The 18,750-nt window shown below is 45.5% G+C and overlaps 1 protein-coding gene across 2 annotated transcripts; it reads left to right on the top strand.

Annotated features, from left to right (window-relative positions):
• Positions 1–209: 209 nt before the first annotated feature.
• On the top strand, positions 210–17,749 carry RBM38 (RNA binding motif protein 38). 2 transcript variants are annotated; one of them, XM_075011971.1, is made up of 4 exons: positions 210–639; positions 1,797–1,920; positions 2,507–2,561; positions 17,249–17,749. In XM_075011971.1, exons 1-4 carry the CDS (start codon positions 472–474, stop codon positions 17,547–17,549), a joined length of 648 nt encoding a protein of 215 aa, XP_074868072.1. In that variant the 5' UTR covers positions 210–471; the 3' UTR covers positions 17,550–17,749. The 2 variants fall into 2 exon arrangements, with proteins under 2 accessions (XP_074868072.1, XP_074868073.1); XM_075011972.1 differs by having other exon boundaries at positions 509–639; positions 1,693–1,920.
• The last annotated feature ends 1,001 nt before the right edge of the window (positions 17,750–18,750 follow it).

The raw sequence follows: 18,750 nt of genomic DNA, 5'->3' as shown, positions 1-18,750 counted from the left end.
CACTCGGACCTGGGCTGGGAGACTTTGCTCGGGGCCTTTGCAGCTAGCCAGAGTCCCGGGCAGGGGGCTCATGTCCGAGGTGCTGAGGCTACACAACACACGCGGACAGCCTGGGTGGGAACTACAAGGCCCGTGGGCCTTTGCGCTGCGGGGCCGGGCCCTGCGGGGAGGCGGGGCCGGCGCCCGGCTGGGGCGGAGGGAGAGGATGGGTACAAAGAGCGGCCGCTTGGGTTACCAGGCGCGCTGCGGGAGGTGGCTGCAGGAGGGGGCGGGAGTCGGGGTTGCTACTGCATGGGGGACAAAGCCGTAGCTCCTGCTCTTGCCGGCCTCGCCTCGCCGCGCCTGCCTCGTTGCCGGAGGAGGATGCCCCTGGCCCCGGCTGACTCCCGCCCCTGAGAAGTTTGCTCCCCGCCCGCGGTGGCGTTTGGATGCGTTTTGCAGCAGCCGCCGCCCCTCGCCCGGCCCTGCGCCATGCACACCGTGCAGAAGGACACTACCTTCACCAAGATTTTTGTCGGGGGGCTGCCCTACCACACCACCGACTCCTCCCTGCGGAAGTACTTCGAGGGCTTCGGGGACATCGAAGAGGCGGTAGTGATCACTGACCGGCAGACGGGCAAGTCCCGGGGATATGGCTTTGTAAGTGTCCTCGCCCCTTCCCTCCGCTCAGGCAGGTGCCACGGTGATGGGCGCGCAGAGCAAGCGGGCGTTAGCTGGGCCGGGACTGGCGCCCTATCCTCTTAGGTGCTGGAGCTAGAAGTGCCCCCTCCTGACATGGTTTCCATCCGGTGTTAGCAGTGTGCTTCGCTGGCTCTCTGAGCCCCCAATGAAAACTATTCAGCCTCCTATTTGTGCGGGAGCCAGGTTCAGGCAGCTCCCACAGGAACGGGTGTCGGGAGCTGATGTATCTGTGCCAGCCTTTTCCTTTGTGCCTTGAGGCAGGTAGCTGCTTAGTTGTCAGTTAAAGCGCCTGGGAGGCCCGCTTTCCCATCAGGGACACGGGCATCCTCCCTGTGTCCCACCAGCCTCCTCTGCTTGTCAGGTGTGGTTCCTTGCAACCTTTCTTATGGCTTCTTTCTACAGCTGGGACAACCCCTTTGTCTCTTCCGCAACATGCTATCTCTGGGCAAAGCCTTACTTCCAGGCCTACACTTCCCCTGCATTGACCTGCCCTTGCCCTAGCTTGGGCTGCAAGGTCTTCTCCGTGCACATCCTCCCTCTGCTGGAAAGTTGTTTTTGTTTGCTCCTTCACCTAGCTCGGATCTGGTTTTCTTCTTGCGGCAGAGACTGGTGAAGCCAGGGAAACTTGGGAGAGGGGTTGAGGCAGAGAGTAATTTGTCAAACCTCCTGTGCTGGCTGTTCTGTAGTTCGTTTCAACCCCCCATCCCCCACGTGATGCTGGTTTGTTTCTTTAGAGTGCTTCAGTGAAGCATATTCAGTGCAGCCTTCAGTTGCTGCATCTTCTGTATGATTCATGAGTGTGTCCTCTTCTTCAGTTTTCCTTGAACAGCCTGAGCATTAGGGAGTTTTGGGAGGGAGGAGGTGACATTATTCTACCTATTTATATGTGCTGCAGTGGGAGTAGGGATTTACTGGCAGATCCCCAGGGGAGAAACTTGTGGGAGCTCTGTTTTTTCAGTTCATTGCCCAGGACCCATTCTTCCTTCTCTCCCTGCCCCTCCCCCCTGCCAGATTTCAAGGAAGCATATTTAACTCGTCAGCCCAAATAACCAACCTTCATCAAGCCCCAGTCTGTGAAGAGCCATTGCCACAAAACAGGTTGTGCTTAACTCCAGGTGACCATGGCGGACAGAGCCGCTGCTGAGAGAGCATGCAAAGATCCCAACCCCATCATTGATGGCAGAAAAGCAAATGTGAACCTTGCGTATCTGGGAGCAAAACCAAGGAGTATTCAAACCGGTGAGTTCTCTGCTCTGTTGGTTAGAACGCGCCATGGTTGCAGAATGGGAAACATGCTCATAATTGATCTTAAGAGCCATACCAGCCCTTTGGTTTTTCCTGTCTATTTGGTGCACTAATGTGATGCAGCTTTCTCTGCTCTCAGTTTCCTTATTTGAACCCTCTAGGCCAAAATTGCACATGAACATATGCCTGACCTTCCTTAATTGGGGTAAGGAGATCTGTCTCCAGAAGCTAGTGCATTAATAGTCTTACTCCTACTGAAGTATAACTGTGCCTACACCTCCAATCTTTTGATTGTATGGGCTGATTGCACATTGTGGAAAATGACTGCTTGTGTTTGACTCTAGTTGAATGGAATTCCTGTGTGTTCCTTATTCAGAATTCCAGTCTGACCTGTCTGGATTTCACATGTATTAAAAATATTGTGCCTGTAAACAGTGTTCAGTTAGGCAACTTAAAATGCGATCTTTCTTTCTCTCTCACACATGCTTTTGTAACTGTGCTTTAGTCTTCTGTTCTATACACAGAATAGTGAATGTTTTTGTTTTTAATAACACCTTTTTCCCCCCCTATACTTTTTCAGGTTTTACCATTGGTGTGCAGCAGCTACATCCAGCCTTTATTCAGAGACCATATGGGTAAGTGAAGTATTTTTAATTAGTTAATTTAAGTCAGTTTGGATTCAAATGCTTGAGCCAGCTTCCTCATTTTTAAAATGGGGGTCTGGGGGAGAAACTGATCCTAAAGAGGCGTGCAACTTCAGCAGCTGTAATTCAGCTTCATAGTACTCTACACCATTGGAAAGGTTGTGGCTTTTTAAGTATTTGGTTTTCATATGGCTCCCTATCAGCCTCCTTTCAACATCAGCAAGTCGGTGGTGGTAATAATAAATCATGAGATTTGTTTGGCAAGACATTTCTTCTTTAGCAAATTCAAGAATCCAAGTAAGTGGCATGTTGTTTTTATTGTTCCCCAGCAAACCCCCCCCCCCCTGTTATAATAGCTAAGGTGTAGAAATAGTCAAGGAACTAACCTGTTAATGGCAGAAGATCAGCTAGCTCTTTCTATCCTGTTTCCTATGGAATCACCTCTGAGTTACAGGGAAACAAACTGCATTGAAAACAAAGCTTAATGAGAACAACATTAGGTCAGAAATTGATTCTGGACAGATGTTATACAAGGCTTGAATAGTCTGCAAAAGTGGGCTTTTGTCTGCTGTTTTCAATAGCTTATACCATCCCTACTCAATCAGAAGTCCTCTTTTTTTATCCACCTAATAGGATCTGGCAGCTGCTCTGGAAAAGACAAGTGTGCTTCAAGAGAACAATAGCTACTGTCATACTGCCTTCATTTAACTGTTTAATGATTGATGCAGTTCTTTCTCACATCGTTTTAGCAAGTGAACATTAATGGTGGGGGTTTTGTTTAGAGCATTAAGAATGAGTGCACTCTTTTGAAGTTCTTGCACATGGCCATTTTGTGACCATATGAATTTTTTTTCTTTTGGTTTAACACATCAGTGTTTCATTGCTTCCTTGTCTTAATTCATAGTCTCATTCTTCCATTCCTGACCCACAACTGTCTTGGTATTGTTTGAGGTAGTGTTGCCATAATAGTGCTCATACCTTATGCCTGGTGTGTATTATTGAAACATGTTAGGGTTTCATAAATAGTTAAGTCCTTAGCTGGAAGTACTGGAGTAACATTTTATGTGAAAAGAAGTCTGTCTTCTGAGGTGCAAAGAGCAGGGGTGTTTTGGGTAGACAGTATTTTTGGTGTGGTCTTAGTGGTGTTTGCATGTGAAATAGAGCAGCTTTCTCAACCTACAAGACAAACGGTAATCTTCATATGCCAGACATACGAACACCCAGGGCTTTCTAAAGTGTGCATCAGCACATGATTAATGCAGACGTTAAAAACTTTTTTTTTTCCTTCCCCCCCCCCGCCCCCCGACATAAAGAGGAGAATAATACTGTGAAGCAAACTAAGTTTCCATTGACTTAGTTGACTTCAGATCAAGCCCTAACTCATGCAAACACACGCTCATCATTCTTGCCCCTGACTTTCTGCACAGCAATTTCAGCTATATGGGTGGGTCAAAAAGTACTTTGCAGAAGTATTTATAATGTCCTCTTAGTGCCATGCATTAAGAAGTCTGAGGCTGAATTCGTGTTCATTGTGGTCTACAGTTAGTGTTCCAGGTCATGGGCATCAGTTTCATCATTAAAACCAAGAGGGGTGAATTTAGTACACAGGACAATAAGCACAGCAAATTATTTATCAGTTGCCAAGGGACAGGGAGGATGAGGGAGGAAATTGTATATCTCATTATTTGCAAGCAGCGGGAAACAAGAATTTCACTGCATTCTTCTCCAGCAGTGACTTAATCACAGGAAACGTGGCTTGGTAAGAAGAGCTGTATAGTTTACCTTGGTACCAGGAATCGTGCCAGGCTTCCAAGCAGAGCGTCAGGTATTCATCTGAGCAAGTGTCTATCAGTTCTGCTTTTTTGTCTCTTCAAAGCGATCTGCAAAGTAAAAGCCAGTGGAGGGAGGGTCTGACCTTACGCTTCTTGATTTGTCCCAGACACTTCAGCTGACATCAGTGGGATTTTTGGATCTGTTATGCATGTAGAATTGAGCCCCATTTTGTTTCACAAGTTTAACTTAGTTGTCTTCCTTTCTCTCTGGTTTATCTGCTGTTCAGTGATTTACAAACAGTACCAACATAAGCAGCCTGCTTCTAGGCTACCTGCTTTCTATATGGGACAAAACACTTCCAAAGTTGTGCCATCCCAGAACATCTCCATTCAAGTACTAAGGGAGTGCTGGCACTCAGACAGCTGCCATGGGCCTTGCTGCTGCAGAACAGGCAGTGAAGTGGTTAATGAATAATTTATGAAATTCTGCCCAAAGAAAGAATCCAAATAGCTCTAAAAAGCTGCAGTTCAGGAGGTTAGGCCCAAAATGCAGGATGAGCTTTGGACAGGGGTTTATTCAATTTAATATGAACAGAAATGTTTTAGTTAAAATCCCCTAATACCTGTAATTAGGTACCTTCTTTGGTAGCTTTCAATTTAAACCTTTCCCAGCACTGCTGGAGGCCCAGATGCAGCCACAGCATTGGGCCAGGACTTGTGGAAGAGAAAGTGAAACTAAATGATCTGCTCCACTTCTCTTGCTGCTGAAGTGATTAAGCTAATCAATTAAAAAAAAAAATGACCAGCAACCTGTCACTTAAATTCTGTTGGAGTAGATTAAGAACACAGGCTAAGCAGCCTCTTTTTTTTTTTTTTTGACTCCAAATTTTTGGACACAGTTTTTGACCAATCGTTTCTTCAAAACTTGTAGAACTGAGATCCTAGTGGACACTTGGAGCTAGGTGTCTGAGGACCATGAATTCTGTCTGCAATTATTTGCAGACCTCATGACTTTGAAGGCCTACGGTTTTGCCCATGTGACCCAAACATGTGGGAAGCCAACAGTGAGCTTTATGTTGTTGCAGTAGTGTTTTGCACCCCCCCCCCCCCCCCAAAAAAAAAAGCTTCAAAGCACCTGAGATTTTCTAAAAAGCACTGGGAGCACCCATGTAGGCTATTTGACAAGGAGCTGGCTTTATGGCCTATCAGGTGGCTATACACCAGCCTGTCATGTAGTATAAACTAGAACAGAGCACAGGGAAAGAGCCCATAGGGAATCCCTTGCCACATCCTCTATCCCCAGACATGTCTGGTCACCTGCAGCGTGTGGCTTCAGCTGCTTTACCCCACCTGTGGAGCCCTCCTATTGAGAGCAGAACTTTCCTTTGGCTGATGGTTTTAGGGGTGCTTTCTGCAGTGGGACGTGTCAGGGAGTAAAATACATGGTTTAAGTAGGTTTTGTGCTACTGAGCTGGTTTCTCCACTGCATAGTCCCTTACATCACTGAAAAATGGATGTAAAATGCTACCAAACCAGTATGGCTTGTGCTCCTGTAAGTGACTGCATGAGGTAAAAGCTAGTGGAAAACTAGGCATACAGAGTTCAGTTGGGTTGGGCCTTCTCGCCCCAGGTCAGCCTATGGCCCAGTACAGCTGTCGCTTGTTTTGCATTGAAATGGTTAAATCTCTTTATCTTTCATAATCTGGTGCTACAATCAGGAAATGAAGAAAGTCCCTTGATAACTGTTGCCCTTAATGCTGTTCCTTTGGGGTGCAAATAAAAGGGGAAAAAGTCTGTGGTTTTTGCTGTCTAAAAGTCACATGTATTCCTTTCTGTGGTGCCTCCCCACGCTCTGACTTCCTGTTGTACCACTTACCAAAAAGCACTCTGCAGGACCCCAGATGGCTCTGTCAGTCACAAGGGGCTCTTATGAAGTAGCTCTCACAGCACCTGTTCTCTGTCTGTGCCAGTAAAGCAAAAGCTTTTTGGGGGGTGGCTTCCAAAGAAAAATAGTGACTTCCAAATGGCTTCAGCTGCAGATTCCCAAGCATGGCTGTCAAAGCACAGTGGTGGCCAAAACACAGCCAGTGAGAAGGGCTCCTCTTGAACTGAATGCCTGTTGATAAGCATGTACAATGTGCTGCTTCACCCCTCTTCCTGAGACTTGTCAACTAAAGAGCAAAGATGGACTCAAGCACCATGCTGTTCTGTTGGGCCCAATTCCCTGTTGCTTGGTCTCGTGTGATCCTTCTGCGCAAAGTGAAGGCATAACGCTGCCCTTACGATATCATCTTGTGCTGTTTTTGCACTGGGGCAAATGACTGCTTCATGAGCCAATTTTTTTTTTTTTGCTCTGCTGTGCTCTGAGTTGCTCCACTAAGCCACTGAAACAGTCCACATAAATCCTCCCTTAATGTGAGTGTAGTGTCTGGTCTCCTTTGTCCTGTGGAGGTAAGGGCTTCAGTAAAACTGCTGGAGTAAAAAGAGCATACATGAGAGCAATCTCTTTTTAGCATTGGAGAGTTGGGCTTTCTCACCTACACCTGGATTGAATCTTACACCCACTTAGCCATTCTTCTGAACCAAGTAGGGGCATCTCCTCTGGGTGCAAGGCACAGAAGTGCGTTCTGTGCCCTGAAAACTTATATTGAGTTGGTACTTTAAGTGTGGTGAATACCTCCCTAATAAAGTCATCCTGAGGACACCCATAAGGGTGTTAATTAGCAGGCTTGGTAGTGATTTTTTGCAACAAGGACATCACGTCCCTTCCAAATTATACATGGACCAAGAATTTGTTTCCCAGAGGTCGTTGAATAGCAATCACTTTTTTGATCCTGTCCTGTTTGGGCTGGATTTAATCTCTTAAACTAGAGAAGACTCAGAACTGCATGGTTAACCCCTGAGCCATCCATTCCACACTCCTCACATCTGACAGTTGGATCCTACCTGATACTAGCAAGTCCCCTGGAGCTGTCTTCACCCATTCCTGCTCTCTCCAAACAAATGTGCTAAACCTCCACCTGTTCCACCACTTTTGGAGTGTTTACTTGCAAGTTGTGCAAGATTCACTAGGCACAGTTGCAACCAGGTGGCTCTAGAATAGCTGAAAACATGGTGCAAAGGGCTCCCTAACTGGTCCTAAAGAGTAAGATTTGGAACCAGGAAAGAAGTCTTTGATACTTGGGTCAAGGAGGTTTGGAAGTAGAGCTGACATCTTTTTAAGATAACGCTCAGGTCAGGGTTTGAGGGGGAGGGTGAAAGGCTTATTTTTCCTTAAAATGGAATGTTTTGAGCTTCTTTTTAAATTAGGTTATCTTTTTTTATCCCAACAAAACTGTTACCCCTGCCATCTAAAACAATCTTTTAGTAGTTACCAAAATCACTGTTTTGGATAAATAAAATCTTACTTCTGAGTAAAAGTGGGGGGAAAAAAGATGAAACTTCATGTCCATTTTGATCCTTTCTGAAACTGTATTTTGCACTTCCCCCTCAGCCAGCATGGCCTTTTAAACCCTTCTTTAGGCTCTGGCTTTCCTGAAATTGCAGTGGAGGTTGGAAGTATTCAACAAGAGGCACCAGTTCTGTGAACCTGGATGTTAATTTCTTTATGCTTCTATTTCTCTAAGATTTAACTGTTTCTAGCACTCCAGGTCTGCTGATCTGTGTAGGCATCTGAAGTAGTGTATTGCTTTACTATCTATATTTCTGTGGTAGCTGTGTCCTGTTGGAAGAGGAGAGATTAGTGGATAGCTGAATTGTCAGACCTTGATGTTTGAGAGGGGTTTTTCTTTATCTTCAGAACAATGTGATTCTCTTGTTTTGTCTAGATGTTACTTTCAGCTTTGTTGGCTAAAAAATACTCAGCCTACTCATCCAGAATTATTTCTGGCCCTGTTTTGACTCTCTGGGGGAATTTCTTGGGTGTGGAGGAAGCAAGGTGTGGTAGCCTTGTTGACCAGGGCACAACAAGGGTGTTTGCTTTCATATTGTGGGTTGAGTTGAGCAAGGACTAGATCTGTGTGTTCTCCATGACCACCTGTTGTGGTTTGTCACCTCTTTGAGACCACCTGCACTGGTTGCACATCCTGAACGCAGGTGTGGGTGGCATTGTGTTTTGCACCTATTCATTCTGTGGGATCAGCTCTCCTAGACCGGGGAAGCAACCTTTCTGAGGTGGAGTGCCAGAATTTGACATTTGATCTCTATGTACAGTAAGGGTGCCCGTGTGTGGTTTTTTTTTTTGTTTTTTTTTTAAGTCACTAAGAGTCCTACTTACAACAACTTCATTAATGAACTATAGAGCTCTGTGCCTTAGTTTAGGTGGTGGTTGTAGTATTAGCTGATCTTTTGTTAATCCACAGGCAGCATGGCTTTGAGCATGCTCCTGGCTGCAGAGGGGAAAGGGTGGGTATGGGCGGTGCTGAGTTCCAGCTTTGTGTGCTGATGAAAATTGGCTCACATGTCATGCTTGGCATGTGTGCCGGGGTTGCTGACCCCCATGTCACAACATAAAGTAATGACATTGCTGAACCAAGCTGGATTTTTGTTTCCCACTTTTAAAATGCCTACTCCAAAATTTAGCTGGCAGGAAATCACTGCTCTCTTAACTGAACCCAACTCTTAGTTCTCATTCTCTCCAGATGTGGTTTTGGTAGTCTTTGTGCAAGTCATGTGGCCAAGAATAATAGCCTCAGGCCCTCTTGTGTGCATGTGTCCAGTCCTCTCCCATCTTAGTCAGTGGTGGGGGGGGGGGGGGGGGAACCAGGAAGGGGCAACAGCCCAGTGTTGGAGTGACAGCTCAGTCCCTATGAGGAAGTAATGAGTTTAGAGAGGACAGCCTGTTGTGTAAATCTTCTCGCTGGACCTGAGGGGAGAGTGCAAGACAGTGGAGGTCAGATGGAGTTGTAAAAACTTGTTGGGTTCTCTGCTCCCCCCCCCCCCCCCCCCAACACACACACTTTGAGGCAAACAAATTGCAGGTTAGCAGGTGTTTATAAGGCCACCTAAAAGGGTGCATGACAAGGTGAATCCACATACTTCAAAAATTCTTCATTTAAGTAAGAGCCTGGTCCTAGACTTCCTTTCTCAGTGCTAACTTGAGCAAGCTTATTAAGTAGGAAAATGGTGTGTTTGGGAGTCTAGTGTCGGGTCCATCCAACATTGAGAAACAATTGTTGTTCCCAGGTGATTGTTCTGTCTGCCTCTGCAAAATGAGGTTGCTCATCTTGGTCAAATTCCTGGTGGAGAGATGCTCACAAACCACCACAAAAGTAGGGTGTTCAGCTTTGCAGCCGCAACAGAGAAACTGAAGTAGGACTGAATTGTACTTTCTCCAGACTGAAGCAGAGGTGGGAACCTGCCTCTCTGAACAGGGACTCAATAGGTGCATGTTCGGTTCTTATCTCCACCAGTCTTCCCATGTGGCCTTGAATGAGGCATGTTGGCCCAAATAGTGCAACTGGTGCACATGTGCTTTACTTTAACCCTGGGAGTAGTCCCACTTGTGAGTGCCTGTTGGTCCAGGACCTATGTCTGTCTGCCATTTCTCATCTGTACAATAGGAATCTTACCTCCTTGTCTACTTAGGCTGTCAGCTTTTAAAACCCAGACAGTTACTTGCTGTGTACTGCACTAGCTCGGTGTGGCAATGGCAGTAGCCTTGAATATCATTCTGTGGCTATTTAGAACCAACCTTTTAGGTTGCTTAGAGTGGCACCTTGGGCCCACTGAACCCAAAGGAAGTTATTCTTCAGACATGTCCCTTAGCTGCTGGACAGTCAGCAGGAATGAATATAGAGACCCAGTTTCAGTGGCCCACTATCAGCACCTGCACTTACTGGCAGATAGTATGGATTCTGTTCCTATCCTTCCCTCCCTGCAACCACCCAATAAACAAGGAGACTCCTTGGCAGTTGCACAAGTGCTATTGCCCAGGCGCTGATACACTGCATATTCGAGCAATAGAAACACCAGGTTGCCTGTGCTAAACCTCCAAAGCAGGCTCTGCCCTGTCCTTAGCACATACTGCTGGTTCTTCAAATGCTTTGGCTGCATTGTCAGATGGGGCTGGTCTCATTTCTAGGGATGTTGTCAAGGTGGTATTGCCTACCTCTATTTCTGGTCTGTTTATGAAGTGCCAAAGGCCAAGGCTGCCCTTAGGATAGGGGAGGAGGGTGCAAAATAGCCATTGGGCTACCCTGGCTTTAAAGCAACCAAGCAAAGCCCAGCTTCACAGCTGCTCTGGGAGCTGGAGCTGAGCAGGATGTGGGAGGGAATGAACCACCCACCTTCCCCCCCAAGCATGTCTCCTCTACTTAGATCTGTGCAGCATGCAAGAGTTCCGAATGGCCATGCAGCAGCCCTGCTGTTGGCAGTGGGACAGAAAGGGTTTGAGAGTTCTATCCACTTGCTGTTGGAGAGTGGCATGAGGGGGGAGTCACCTGGTGGTCTTGCATCCTTCATGGATGACCTTGGAATACCACCACCACCACCACCACCACCAGCTGTCGAAACCAGTGTTTCTCAACCAGGGTACATGTACCCTTGAGGATGCACTGAGGTTTTCCAGGGAGTACATCAACTCATCTAAATATTTGCCTAGTTTTACAACAGGCTACGTAAACGCTAGTACAATCTAAAAAGTCATTCAGACAGTGACTTGTTTCTACTGCTTCATGTGCCTTATGCTGAAATGTAAGTATATTTCTATTCCTACTCATTTTTTGATGATAAGATGATAGAAAGTCAGCAAGTTTTTGGTGGTAGTCTTCTGTGGTATTTTGCATATTTTTGTAAGTAAGTAGTTTCTAAGTGAAGTGTAACCCGGTGTGCAAAACAGATCTGACTCCTGAAAAGGTTACAGTAGTTTGGAAAGGTTGAATGGCACTTGTTTCAAGATCTCAGATTATCTTATGACCATGTTTCTCAACCAGTGATGTGTGTACCCTTAGGGGTACACAAGAGAAGTCTGCAGGTACTTTTTTTTAAATATGCTAGTCTAAACCAAACCCAACCTACAGCAGTCTCAATACGGATACGTGTGTGTGGGTGTGTGTGACACACACTATCCATGCTCCCGGGGAGAACCTCACAAAAGCCAAATTAGCCAGTCCACACTATCTGTCGTCCCCCACCCTTGGGTGATTTATTTTTTAAAGTCTGTTTTGAATATATTGGAAGTTACATCCTGACTCTGTCCAATAAAATGTCTTACATTTTTTTTAAGCCCTTCCTGAATGTTCAAATGTAACAGTGTTCCCAGCATGAACTGAATTGTCAACAAGCTGTGTTCATGCTATTTTATTTTGCAGGATCGAATCAAAAGCTAAGCTGGTGTGCGTCCTCCTCTGGCTCTATAACCATGTCTTGTTCTGTCTTTCAGTTTTGCCTGTTGAGGCAGGTCTGGCGTTGTGCCACATAGTTAGGAACATGGAGTTAGCATCATGATCACCAGCTGTCTCATGCTGCCTTTGGCCAAAGGCATAAAACAAATGCCTTAATGAGTCTCTCCAGCAGGCACCAGTGACCTAATTTTAGGTTTGGCCATATTTACAGTGTTCTCAAAGTGTTTGTGGCTTCTAATCCCAATACCATGAAGCATCTCATAATTGCTAGTTGCAGGATGACTGTGTGATAAGTGCTGATCACTTGACCTCTTAGAATTATATTGTATTCTGGGGGAAGTTCTTTGCTGGCTTTCAGAACTTCTGCGGAGGCCCTATTGCCTGACGGACTGATCTTCTCTTCCTCCCTGCCCGCAAAGAACAAGAAAGGCCTACCCAGTCCCAGTGACACAACTCCACAGCAGGAGAACAATTATCTTTTTAAAGGGATGTTTTAATCTTAAATTTTCCAAAAATGGCTTTTGACACTTTATCAGCCTGTTGCTACTTGCAGAAAAGATGGACATCAAAAGCCAGTTGTGCGTTTGGCAAAGTGTTTCTTAAGGCCTATGAAGAACACTTTTTAAAAACAGAAACCATACCTTGTGACTAGTAAACCCAGCCAGCAGATAAAATCAAATGAAGTTGTTTTCTTTGTAGCTCCTAGTAATCAAAGCTGAACTTACTTTGACTTGCCTTTTTTTAAATTTGTTTGGATCAGTGGATGAGTTACTGTATGCTCATCCAATTAAAAAGTTCAATCGGCATAATACCATGATGTATCTTGCTGCAGTTAAAAACTGCTTGTGCTCCCCTTTAAAAAGAAATGGATGCTGAAGTTACTGTGGTGGTTTTTTGAAGCTAATAAACTAGTATGTCTAGCATGCATTAGTGCATGTGCTGGGCTGGGGCTTGTCTTTGGAAAGACTGTCTAGAGAGGTTAGTCTTAAGACCTTGAATAAATGACAGAATTGTTTGAGAAGTGTACACAGGTAGCACTCTGAGAAGCTGACCAGTGCCCAGTGAGAATTTGCCAGACCACAGGAGGTCAATATTGTCTAGCAGTGTTACCAACACTTACTGGGCTGCTAGAAGACACTTGGGGTAAATTACAGCTACATAACAAAGGACAAAGCCAGGATTGGTGGCTGTAAACAAACTTTATGGACTAGGGGAAACCTGGCAACACAAAAGGGCTGTCCAGCTAAGTAAAATCATGCCGGATTACAGATATTGCCAGAGAAGAGTGCTGGACTAGAGGTTCAACCTGTACTCAGAGGAAGAAAATAGTAAATGAGTTTTAGGTTTGTGTATTGACCTTTTCATCTTCCTAGTTAAAACTCAACTGTTTTTAATGAGTCTCTTTAGTGTTGTGTAGTGCTGTCAGAGGAAACTAAGATGTTTGCGATTTGGGGCAAGCAGTCCTACCAGGTGTTGAAAAACATGTGATCCCACTATGTTTGGAGTCTTGGACAATCCTGCAAGGTGGTGAGTCCTTTTTCTCCTACCACAGTGCACTTGCATCTAGCTGAAGGGGCAGGAAGTATACAGGAAAGCTGTACGTGCAGGCACACAGAACATGCAGTTCTGCAGCAGTGTGACATTGTTCTCGTGCACTTCTGGGTCTGAGTGATTCCTCTTCTGTCTGTCCATTGAGGCAAGGCAGGCATCTTCTCCTGTCTCTTTAAATTGGGCTTGAAATATGTCTCCAGACATCAATTTTCTTTGCATTTTAGACATATTAGGGGGTGCAGACGGGCAAGGTGAGAGGGGCCTGGTGCCATGCTCCCAGAAGGTGCTGGTTGGTGGCAGCTGGCCCTCAGTGCTTTCCCCTCACTGCCCTTTCCCAGACAACCCGGAGAGCTGCACAGAGCACCAAGCCTTCTGGCAATTTTTAGAGGGCCCAGGACTCCAGCAGCTGCTGTGCTGGTGGCTGGGAACCCCAAGTCCTGGGGTAGTTGTCCCCTTTGCTGCCCCTGCCCCTCTGTTGGCAAGTCTAGACAATGTAAAATCACATCACCTGTAGATATCAAAGCACTTAAGGCTTCTCTTCCACCCTGCTACTCACCTAGTAACTCCCATGAAGAACTGTTTTAACAAGAGCCTATCTAGGGGCACTTGCTCTTCCAGGTGTAGTGCTGTTTCTGAATTGTAAGTCCTGAGGCAGCTGTTGAGGGACAACTGCAGTGATTTGTGCAAGCAGTTCAGGATCCTAGCTAGGAGAACCAGAAGTGTTGGCTGGTGAGCCCTTTTACTGACCGGAGCTCCCTCCCCTGGGATTCAGATGTGGAAAAGGCTCTGCTATGCTTTGATGGGCTGAACAGCTAGCACTGCTGTAAAACTTTCCTGATATCAAAGTTCTATATAAAACTCCAGTGTAGTGGAACTATGGAACTGTCTTGTAGGGACCAAAGAGTGCCCAGTACAGACAAGGGAAGAGGAACAGCCACAAACCAATTACTGCTTCACAAATCCTGGTGACATATCATCTTGCTGGGCACTCTGTCCTGCCCTTATGAGGGAAGGCTTGGGTTGTTGGGTCACTTCTGCCTCAAACTGATGATCCAGGCATGTGTTGGCTGGAGTAAAAGTTTTTTGAAAGACCCATTATTAAGTGATTGAGGCACTTGGGCTTCTAAGTTTCACTGACCCTATGGGGAAATGGACTTATGCATTTCTCAACATTTTTACCATGTTCTATTTTTTTGGCAGTGTTTTTTTTTTAAATTACTACTTGAGGTTTTTGATTCTCTTTGGCTTATTTAGATATGTGGTGGAAGAGTGCTTCTCTGTAACAAGCTTGTTGTAATGCCAGCTTCTTGTTTCAACAAAAAGCTCATCTTTTATTTTTCAAGGATCTTTTCTGCCCACGTAGTTCTGGGGGTGCAGAGAAATGCACTTAGCCAACAATTTCAGAGGCAGCTTCTGAAACTGCGATGATCTTGTGCACCAAAGTGTTTAAAATGTGACATTTTTCAGGAACTGTCTAGAGTATTACTGATCCAAATGTCTGGTCTGCAGGTACATCGCCTTACATCTGAGGGCCAGATCGCATGTTCAAGTTTGTGCAGTCTTGCTCACAGTTTGAGGCCCAGTAGTTGTGTGGCCTCTCTGGAAAAATCTGACCTTTTGGCTTCTTTGTCAGCAGCCTTTAGCTCTGTAATAAGCCTGTAAGAATCTTTGAAATTATTAATACAAGAGCATCACTAAATGCTGCACAGAAACGCAGCCACTTCCATGATGTGGCGGAGCAGCTCTTGCATGGTGCTGCTATACATAGTTAGACAGGAAGGGAAAATGATCCGTATCCAATTCAAAGTGCAGAATGTACTATGTAACTGGTGGTGATGATGACACAAGGCTCCTTCTTGCTGTGAATGAGCTTCAGAGACCTTAGCTCTTTTATGTAGGTAGGGCTCAGTACTGATTAGTGAAATGGAGCCCTAAATCCAGTGAAGCTCCCCACAGAGAAGGAGCCTGTCTCTTCCAATAGGGGTTAGCACTGTGCAAAACTAGGCAGCTCGCCTTTGTCAGCTGTGCTTTTTGTCTGACATTCCAGTTCGGTATGCCATTTGCTGAAGGAGAAGCCACATGAAGGACACAAATGTGGAACATAATGCAAGTCACAGCTCGTGGGAGCAGCAGGTTGTTGACAATGGTTAACTGCAGGAAAGTATTGCTCTAAGGGAGGCCAACAAAATAAATGCTTGTTTTACAACCATCGCCATATCATTGTTGCCCCAGGCAAGCTGGTATTGTGGAAACACTAGTGTAACTATATTGTAGATAGCTAGTATGTTAAACTTGGAAGCCCTTTACTCTGATTATACCTTGGAAATACCAGTCCGCATGCAGTAGAAACCCTCCTGTTAGGGGCCTCGCAGGCCTGTTTAGAGGCATTTGCCTAGGGAAACACTGTTCTGTGTTGATCCATTGTAATGGTGCTTTAGGAAGTGCAAAGGCCGTGGGACTGGCCCACAGGCTTGGGAGGAAGGATTGTAAGGACTGAGGAGAGTTCGCAGAATGCCAGGCGAAGATGGACCTCCCTCCATGCTGTTTAAGCATCACCATTGTGCTTAGTGCTGTGTAAGCCACAGATCAGGAGCTCTTCGGCCTTAAGAGTTTGCAGCCATGGGCTTTGGAGAAGTGCTTTAAGCTTTGCTTCTTGTCTGTCCCTGATGAATGGAGCAAGCCCCTATGTCTGGTGCCCCAGGAGCAGGTGATCATTCCAGGCAGAAAGGAGGGGACTGAAGGGAACAAATAGTGAGGCTGGTATTGTTGAAGGGTGCGCAGTAAACATAGGTCTGGTCAGGGTTGTTCATTCCTGCACCTTTGCAGTCCTAGGGTGGGTAAGAAAGAGCCAGTAGATCAGTTGGACACGGGTGACACTGACTGAACCTGGGGGCCATTTTGGCTAAGGCCTTATGGGCAGGGGCAGGTGAGGATGATGCAGACAACTGGGAGGCAAGAATGGTTGCAGTAGTCCAAGCAGGAGATGAAGGTACTCAACCAGGGGTACGTATATGCGTGGGAGTATACAGAGCTCTTCAGAGGGTATATAAACTCAGTTTCTCAACTTTTTTTATGAATTTAAAAAAATGGACTTATTTCATGATCATCTAATTTTTATTTGTCCTATTGGCACAATCATGAGTACGTGGCAAGCTCATTTGCCTAGAGGCAGCTTCTTCCAACCAGCCAGTTAAGTTTAAGTGGTTTAAACAACTGTGTTGCAATGTTAGAAAAAATTGTCTGAAAATTAAGTTGGGTGGGGGGGTACTTTCTGCCTTTTTTAAATAAATAAACAAACACTGCCATAGACCAGTGGTTTAGTGCTTGGGAGAAGGGGGTGTGATCAGATAACTAAGTGATATGACAGCTTAGCTGTACCAAGGCAGGAGTTCAAGGGAAGTGTGAGGAGGAGCATGGTGCTGTGAAGAGCCACGAGGGGAACAGGAAGTCAGCGGGCTGAGCCTGGGCCATGGTTCAAACTTGAGCTGGCAACAAGCCAGCAGGTCATCTGGAAAGAAGTCAGATGCTTTGGGTGGAGAAGGAGGCTTGTGAGCCAGCCGCACAGAGTTTGAGGCCACAAGAACAGAGGAGATCACCCAGGGTAGGGGGAGGAGGTGGTGACCAAGATAGGGCCCTGGGGGCACCTGAAGTTGGAGCTGCTGAAGGAGGCAGCAAGACTGTTCAGGGAAGGGTCAAGGAAGCAAGGGCTCACAAGTGGGTGGGGCAGATGGGAGACAGAAGAGAGGCCTGAAGACTTGAGGGAGGATCCAACAAGAACCTTATCAAAGGAGCAGAGGGCTTTCTCCCTAGAGACATCCCAGTTAGGATTCTTTCTTCCCCACGTTGCAATTCAATGGTGGGCATGAGCTTCATCTTGTGCTACTTATAACCTTCAGAATTTACCTTTTTGTTTTGCCTGCCTTTTTAATTAAGCTTTCCCCCCCTCACCCTGGATGGTGTTGGCAGGCAGCACTGTCCCTGGGGAAATCTGACTGACTCTTTGTCTCCACAGGCTCACCCCTCACTATATTTACCCTCCAGCGATCATTCAACCAAGCGTGGTCATCCCAACCCCGGTGCAGTCCATCACGTCTCCCTTCATAGACTACACCTCCGCAAGCCAGGCCTACACCCAGTACACCACAGCTGCCTACGACCAGTACCCCTATGCTGCCTCTCCTGCTGCTGGGTTTGTGGGATATGGCTATACGAGCGCAGTTCAGCAGCCCGTTGCAGCTAGCAATCCAGCGGCGCACACCACGGCATTTGTCCAGTATCAGCCCCAACAGCTGCAGCCAGACCGTATGCAGTAGGGGCCCAGCTCATGCGTTCAACATGTAGGACTGTCTTTTACAGTGGAAGGAAACAAACCAAGCAAAGCAAAAATAAAGCCACCCAACCTTATTAGGTGCATATGAATACCTAAGCTATTTATAGTGTTAATGATGCGCCCAGTCCCTTGCTGTCCATGGTCATGGAAAAGGACTTCTGGTAAGTTTTTTTTTTTTTCTTTCAATCAGGGCAAATATTGTCTTGAAGATGGACTTAAAGTGACTGAAAAGGAAAACTACAGTTTCTTGCACATTTAGTGGTCTGCTTCCATTGCCTGTCACCTCTACTCCCTTCCCCAGCCATTAGGGTTTTTGTACTCTTACCCCACTCCTTCTGCTCCCCCAATCAAATCTGCAATCCTCTCATTTACTGTTGAGGTACACAAGGTACTTGGAGAACATGGATAAAAAAGCAATCTTATTTTTTGGTTGTACAAAAACTTTGTAATACTCAGATGCCTTACAGAAAAAAGAGAAACTATTTTTTAATATTTATTGCGATTTTATTCGCATGAGCTGTGAATTGCAGACAGAAGAATAGTAGTGAGTATCTGCCTTGTTTAATTCTCATTTTACTAAATTATTGTATGTAGGTAAGTTCCTAAGTAATTGCTGAATCACTTCAACATGCAAAAGGGAATATTGGCTTTAAGGAAAGCAGAATATTCCTTTAGTCAACGCACTGTAATATTTTCTTGTAATTGTTAATCTTAAGAGTATTTCTGACTTAGGTATATTTTTAAAATGCAAAAACTCAAACAAAAATCCCCCCACCTAGAATACTGAGCATATTGTCTACTTTGATAGATCTCTTGTTTATAATGCTGCAACTTATGGAGAAATTGACAGTATTTATGTAAAAGTTAGTTTTCAGGCTGTTGGCTGGCAAAGCTTAGGAGAATGTCAGGAATGGATTAAAGTTTTATGTAATTGAACAAATGGATCAATGTAACATTTTTATGCCTATAGGACAACAGCCAAATAAAGAGAGAAAATAACAAAATAGCATAAGGTGCATTTTTTTACAAAGGGAAGCAATACATTTGTGATTTTTTTTTTTTTTGTTTTTTTTTGTTGGTTTAAAAAAATCTGTTTGTATGCTCCAGACAAATGATATGAAATATAAAATGAAACTGACCTGAATTGGATACACCAGGCCTTATCCTGCAGCCATAGTGGACTT

The sequence above is a fragment of the Carettochelys insculpta genome, chromosome 17 (genome assembly GCF_033958435.1).
Source record: "Carettochelys insculpta isolate YL-2023 chromosome 17, ASM3395843v1, whole genome shotgun sequence".
Taxonomy (NCBI): domain Eukaryota; kingdom Metazoa; phylum Chordata; order Testudines; family Carettochelyidae; genus Carettochelys; species Carettochelys insculpta.
The sequence above is the reverse complement of the archived record's forward strand: the minus strand, read 5'-3'. Positions and strand labels throughout refer to the sequence as shown.

Coding starts and splice junctions, on each gene's coding strand:
- RBM38 (XM_075011971.1), top strand. CDS start 472: ATGCACACCGTGCAGAAGGACACTACCTTCACCAAGATTTTTGTCGGG. Junction 1,921..2,506: donor ACCAAGGAGTATTCAAACCG/GTGAGTTCTCTG, acceptor ATACTTTTTCAG/GTTTTACCATTGGTGTGCAG. Junction 2,562..17,248: donor TTTATTCAGAGACCATATGG/GTAAGTGAAGTA, acceptor TTGTCTCCACAG/GCTCACCCCTCACTATATTT.